At 47.7% G+C, this 6,217-nt stretch overlaps 1 protein-coding gene across 1 annotated transcript in view; it reads left to right on the top strand.

Moving 5' to 3' along the window:
- Nucleotides 1–4,551, top strand: part of fzd5 (frizzled class receptor 5) — a 4,952-nt gene extending 401 nt beyond the window's left edge. Inside the window, exons 1-2 of the mRNA XM_017703031.2 lie at nucleotides 1–175; nucleotides 463–4,551. The exon at nucleotides 1–175 is cut by the window's left edge and continues 401 nt beyond it. Of these exons, the coding sequence (XP_017558520.1) occupies nucleotides 705–2,456 (1,752 nt within the window). The 5' untranslated portion in view covers nucleotides 1–175; nucleotides 463–704 and the 3' untranslated portion in view covers nucleotides 2,457–4,551. The remainder of the gene's footprint in view (nucleotides 176–462) is intronic.
- Nucleotides 4,552–6,217: the final 1,666 nt, after the last annotated feature.

Here is a 6,217-nt window from a genome sequence, read left to right as displayed (position 1 = left end):
CCAGGTCCGACGGAGGAAATGGAAACTGGGGCTTTACAGAGCCACTTAACGTTCGTTAAAGCCATTAAGAGGAAATGAACTTTCAGCTTTGCTTCTTTCTTTTACGGTATGCGTGGTGAATGATTTACCCTTCAGCTCCGAGGAGGAGAGCCCATGGATGGATACGCTTTTTCCGGTACGTTAAAAACCCCCAAACCTCCTTTAACCCTTTGTTTTTAGGAATAAAGTCGATTTACTGCCGCTTTGAGTTCTTAAAACCTGTGTTAACCCGTCTTGTTGGAATTTTCCGTTCCACCTTAAATGGTGCAGCAGTTACGTTCTGGCGCTAAAGGCAGCCTGAGGCGCCAGAATGTAACTGCTGCACCATTTAAGGTGGAACGGAAAATTCGAGCGAGAAGTTGGCGAATAAAACTCCAACTGTTCCTAACATTTCCCTTTCACTCTGTCCTTTTTCCCCTCCAGCCTTGTGCTCTGTTTAGGCTCCGGGTTTGTGTGAAAGTCTCTCGGTCTGGAATGAAACTCTGCTCTGATTTACGACGCTGTGGACTGTGGACATGCTGCTGGAGCAGTTACGGCTTCCTTTGGGGATTCCTACTTTCCGACGGGTGGCTGTAAATTCAAAGAACTGAGAAAATACTCAGGCTTCAACGTTTGACATTCCTGTATATATTTTTTGTTTGGTGACTGAGATCAGGTGGTCCTCCATGGCTAGCCCGAGGAAGCCTCCTTCCTCTGGTCTGGCCTTTGGGCTTCTTGCTCTCGTGCTCTCCCGCCTGTCCCGGCTCACCTTGGCCGCTTCCAAGGACATAGTGTGTGAGCCCATCACCGTGCCCATGTGCAAAGGGATCGGCTACAACCTCACCTACATGCCCAACCAGTTCAACCATGACACGCAGGAGGAGGTGGGCCTGGAGGTGCACCAGTTTTGGCCACTGGTCCGCATCCGCTGCTCTCCAGACTTGCTGTTCTTCCTCTGCAGCATGTACACCCCCATCTGCCTGCCGGACTACAAGAAGCCGCTGCCTCCGTGCCGCTCCGTCTGCGAGAGGGCTAAGAGGGGCTGCTCTCCTCTCATGATCCAGTACGGCTTCGAGTGGCCTGAGCGCATGAGCTGCGAGCAGCTTCCCGTGCTGGGGGACCCGGACCGGCTTTGCATGGACCAGAACAGCAGCGAGACCACCACTCTATCTCCGTCCTTCCCCAAACCCACTCCCAAGGGGTCCAGGCACCGGGCCATGTCCAAATCGGCCGTGCCTCAGAAGTGCGACCGTGAGTGCCGCTGCCGTGAGCCGTTGGTTCCCATCAAGAAAGAATCCCATCCGCTCTATAACCGGGTGCAGACGGGCTCCCAGCCCAACTGCGCCCTTCCCTGCCACCAGCCCTACTTCTCCCAGGACGAGCGCGCCTTCACGGCTTTCTGGATCGGGCTGTGGTCCGTGCTGTGCTTCGTGTCCACCCTCACCACCGTGGCCACTTTCCTCATCGACATGGAGCGATTCAAGTACCCCGAGCGGCCCATCATCTTCCTGTCTGCTTGCTACCTCTTCGTATCACTGGGGTACATCATACGGCTGCTGGCGGGCCATGAGCGGGTGGCCTGTGGTGGTTTGGGAGACCAGCGGCACATCCTGTACGACACCACGGGTCCGGCTCTCTGCACCCTCGTCTTCCTGCTGATCTACTTCTTCGGAATGGCTAGCTCCATCTGGTGGGTAGTCCTTTCTTTCACCTGGTTCCTGGCTGCTGGCATGAAGTGGGGCAACGAGGCAATTGCTGGCTACTCGCAGTATTTCCACCTGGCCGCCTGGCTTGTCCCTAGTGTCAAGTCTATCGCCGTTTTGGCCCTCAGCTCTGTGGACGGAGACCCTGTTGCTGGGATTTGCTACGTGGGCAATCAAAGCCTGGAGAGCCTGCGGGGGTTTGTGTTGGCCCCACTGGTCGTCTACCTCTTTTCTGGCTCCCTCTTCTTGTTGGCCGGGTTCGTGTCGCTTTTCCGCATCCGCAGTGTCATCAAGCAGGGTGGCACCAAGACAGACAAGCTGGAGAAGCTGATGATCCGCATCGGCCTCTTCACCGTGCTTTACACGGTTCCCGCCACCATCGTGGTGGCGTGCCTGGTGTATGAGCAGCACTACAGACCCGAATGGGAACGGGCGCTGGGATGCTCCTGCGCCACCGAGCGCCAGCAGCTGGGCCTGGGGCCCGACTATGCCGTCTTCATGCTCAAGTACTTCATGTGCCTGGTGGTGGGCATCACGTCTGGCGTCTGGATCTGGTCAGGGAAGACGCTGGAGTCGTGGCGGAGGTTCGTGGCGCGATGCTTTCCCTGCAGGGCCAGGAAGCCGCCCCCCTCCGCTTCCTCCATGTACAGCGAGGCTAGCACAGCACTAACCGCCCGCGCTGGATCCGCACCGCCAGGATCCTACCATAAACCGGCTCCACCGTCGCACGTCTGAGTGGTCAGCTGCCCTAGAGACTTCCGCCTGGAGTTAGATGGATAGACTGCCGCCTTTTTCAAGTAGCAACATTTTCTAATGTACAGGTGGATCAAGTATGGATGTGGATATCATGCATGTACATGAAAGAGGGAAAGAAAAACAAGGAATTTTCTGGGGGAGAAATCCTAACTGCCGGCTCAATGGTCTGAAGCATCCGTGGCAAAAAAAAAAAAAAGTAAAAATCTGAAGCAGGCGGCACAAGGAGCCACAAGTTGTTCTCAGAATTAAAAAAAGAAAAACACTACGGCCTCCTACGGTTCCTGTGGACCAAGCTGTAGAGGCATTTTATTTATTTGTGCATTTCTGTAAATATTTGCTCTTTTTAGATTGTGCTCATCAGGGAGCGCTTGGGACTGTATAATGGAAACCAGAGCCGGGATATTCCGAGGAGATTCAGACCTTTGTTTGGTTTTAAATGTCACATCCAGTCATCTAATTTAGAAGCGTCTTTTACTGGTAAAAGATCAGTCTGCGTGTGTGCTTGAATTACCTTTTTACCCACTGTATATGCTTGTGAAAAGAATTTATAAACAACTCATTGATGGGGGGGCGGCGGGGCATGAAAAATTACTGACAGTCAATTTGTATAGTCTGAGCACAGTCAAAACAGTCTGGTTGAGTCGGATGTCCACCAGCAATTTAACATGGGCAGGACAGCAGGATCTTATGATGGACTGTGTGATGAACTCAACATTCGGCTCTGCCACATGAACGTTTTGATTGGTGGGGGAAGAAAATTAAAAATGTGTACATCGATCAATTCTTAGTGAACTGTGGCAGCTCACAGGGGACTTTACTGAAAAACACAGGCATAATTCAGCCACTGAGATGTAAAGTCATTCAGAGTGGATTAATGTGAGATGGGTCACTGTAGAGAAACTTACTGGCTCAGACGTCTTCACAGTGGTGGTGATGGGAACCAGGCGTCACCATGTCTACAACATAAATATAGGCATTTTATTTACCATCCAAATCCACCAGTGAACCTGCACGTGTCTTCTGAGTGTTTAGATGTAATCTTAATTGTGGAATATCTAAAAAAAATGCAATGAATCCATATTAGGCTAAAATCTTCTCTCAAAACTATCGTGAAACAACGTCTCTGGCATCAGGTCATGGATTTGTAACGTAACGTTTTGTGTAATGATTTGTGATTGAGCTTTAAGGCGCTTCAGACGTCTGGTTCCCATCACCACCACTGTGAAAAGTTCTACCACTCTTGAGTTTGTTTACATCTTAACCGTTTCAATTTGCAGGGGTTTTGAAAAAACAAAAACAGTGGAATTCGCCCTAAAAGCAACAACTGAAACACCTGCTGAAGCTATTGATTGCAGAACAGCTGTCCAGTTTGGTCACTGAGCTTGGCTCCCCCTTGTGGTCATTTGTGTTAAGTCCAGTCCAGCCCTGCCCAAGGTTTTGTATGTTGTGAGCTGGACATCCCTGGTTTAAATTAACTGGACATCAGTCTATATACGTTTCCCCCTTATTGGCATCATGTGTCACAACTTAAGATTTCAGCCCTGGCTTGCGGTTGTGTCCTTGGTCCGTTCTCCTCTAATTGTCCGAGCCCGCCGGCTGTATGCGCAGAGCCGGTCAGGTCTCACGCAGCGGTTGTAGATTCGTGTAAATGTTTGTTCCAAAACAGTCAGAAGTGGTAACGTTAGTCGTAGCATTGCTGACCTGCTGCTCTGGGTCTAACTGAACTGTTCCAAATGCATAGAATAATTTTTTCCTCAGCAGATGCCTGGAAGTCCTCCTCAATTCAGAGCTTGTTGTTTAAGCTGAGAATAACCGTAGTTCCGTGTCTCTATGTGACCGTGTACATATGTTTCTGCCCTGTATGTAAATCCTGTAATGGACGTTTCTTTTTAAGAGTCTGGACTGCAGCTTTGTATGTAAATACGTTTTTTTTTAATTATTATTATTATTATTTCTAAACAAAATGTCACTTCAGTGCTGAGATTTTTAAGAGATTCTTAGATATTTATGAAAAATGGTGTCGTTTCATTTCTCCTATTGGTAGAGAATAAAAAAAACTGGCGCAATCTGTAAACATGCTGGTGTAACTGTTCATTTTAACCCTGTATTGCATGCACTGAACTTGAAATGGACCAATTATTAAATTCAAAAACATTTAAAAAATGTGTGGAGGGGGCGTTTTGGAATGTGTTGCCTTGAGGCAACATTGTGTGACAATGAGAAGAAATGATATAGAGCCATGTTCCCTGAAGCGGTGAGACCTGGCTTGAATCCATTCCACTCACTGTCACACGATGTTGCCTCTAGGCAACAAACATATTTCTGCAAATTCTCATAACAAAAGAATTACACTGAATGTTAAAGGTTTAAAAGTGCCCACTAAGAGAGAGAATGACCAAATACATGCTTTTTATTTACTTACTCAAACTCCTCCTATTACTGCCAACCCCATCATTGCCTTAAAATGTGCATGTTATTGGAAAATGAGTTTGTTGCCCTGAGGCAACATTTTGCAATAGAGGGTTAAGTTTTTCTTCAGGTTCTTATTTTCTTTTGAACTGTGGTCATTTAACATTTTGGTGGCCAGGTCTCCTTAGACCACCTGCAGCCATGCTTGGGCACCAAAGGTGATGTTATGGTGGTGTTACTGGACTACAGCTCTACAGCCAGCCTAACTTCATGCCTGTGGTCCTATTATGTAAAGAACCTACTTTCTCCAGAAGTGGGTAAATAGCCTAAACCCTTTCTAAAATAAGAGTCATGCTACTTCAGTGAAATACATTTCCAAAAAAAAAAAAAAAGTACAAAAATTAGCAGGTCAAATAGTGCTGCTAGAGTTTTTAAACACCGGTCACTGCTGGACAGAGCATAGTCCACCAACCAAAAATACCCAGCCAACAGTGTCCGGTGACCACTGATGAAGGACTAGAGGATGACCAACACAAACTGTGCAGCAGCAGATGAGCTGTCGTCTCTGACTTTACATCTACAAGGTGGACCGACAAGGTAGGAGTGTCTAATAGAGTGGACAGTGAGTGGACGCAGTGTTTAAAAACTCCAGCAGCACTGCTGTCTGATCCACTCGCACCAGCACAACACACACTAACACCACCACATCAGTGTTACTACAGTGCTCAGAACGATCCACCACCCAAATAGTACCTGCTCTGTGAGGGTCCATGGGGGTCCTGACCACTGAAGAACAGGGTAACAGAGTATCAGAGAAACAGATGGACTACAGTCTGTAACTGTAGAACTACAGAGTGCAGCTATACAGTAAGTGGAGCTGATAAACTGGACAGTGAGTGTAGAAACAAGGAGGTGGTCATGATGTTACATCATGAAAGCAAACCCAGAACGGGCTGTTTGGCTCAAAGTAAAAGTGAGAGTTTTAAGTATAAATTAACTTGGAGAGCTGTGGTTAATCCAGCATCCATCAGCATGAGAGGTTAGTTAGGCTACATCCTTCTCTTATTGGTCCAAAATAAAATGCTACTGCTCGAAACTGCTTCCGCTTCATTAGGAACAATGTCAACGACCAAACTGTAACTGAGCAAGACGTCAGTTCTTTTCCTCACCAATACACTCCAGCAGAAGTATCATCACGTGAAAATGCTCTGGAAAACCCATCAGATCCATCAAAAATGCTATACAAGTCCATGTAACTGAGTAAATAATGTTGCTACCAAGTTGACTAGTTTCCTTCAGCTTCATGAGTTTTCACTGAGCACAACACGTTC

This window comes from Pygocentrus nattereri, chromosome 6 (assembly GCF_015220715.1).
Source record: "Pygocentrus nattereri isolate fPygNat1 chromosome 6, fPygNat1.pri, whole genome shotgun sequence".
NCBI classification, from domain to species: Eukaryota; Metazoa; Chordata; class Actinopteri; order Characiformes; family Serrasalmidae; genus Pygocentrus; species Pygocentrus nattereri.
The sequence above is the reverse complement of the archived record's forward strand: the minus strand, read 5'-3'. Positions and strand labels throughout refer to the sequence as shown.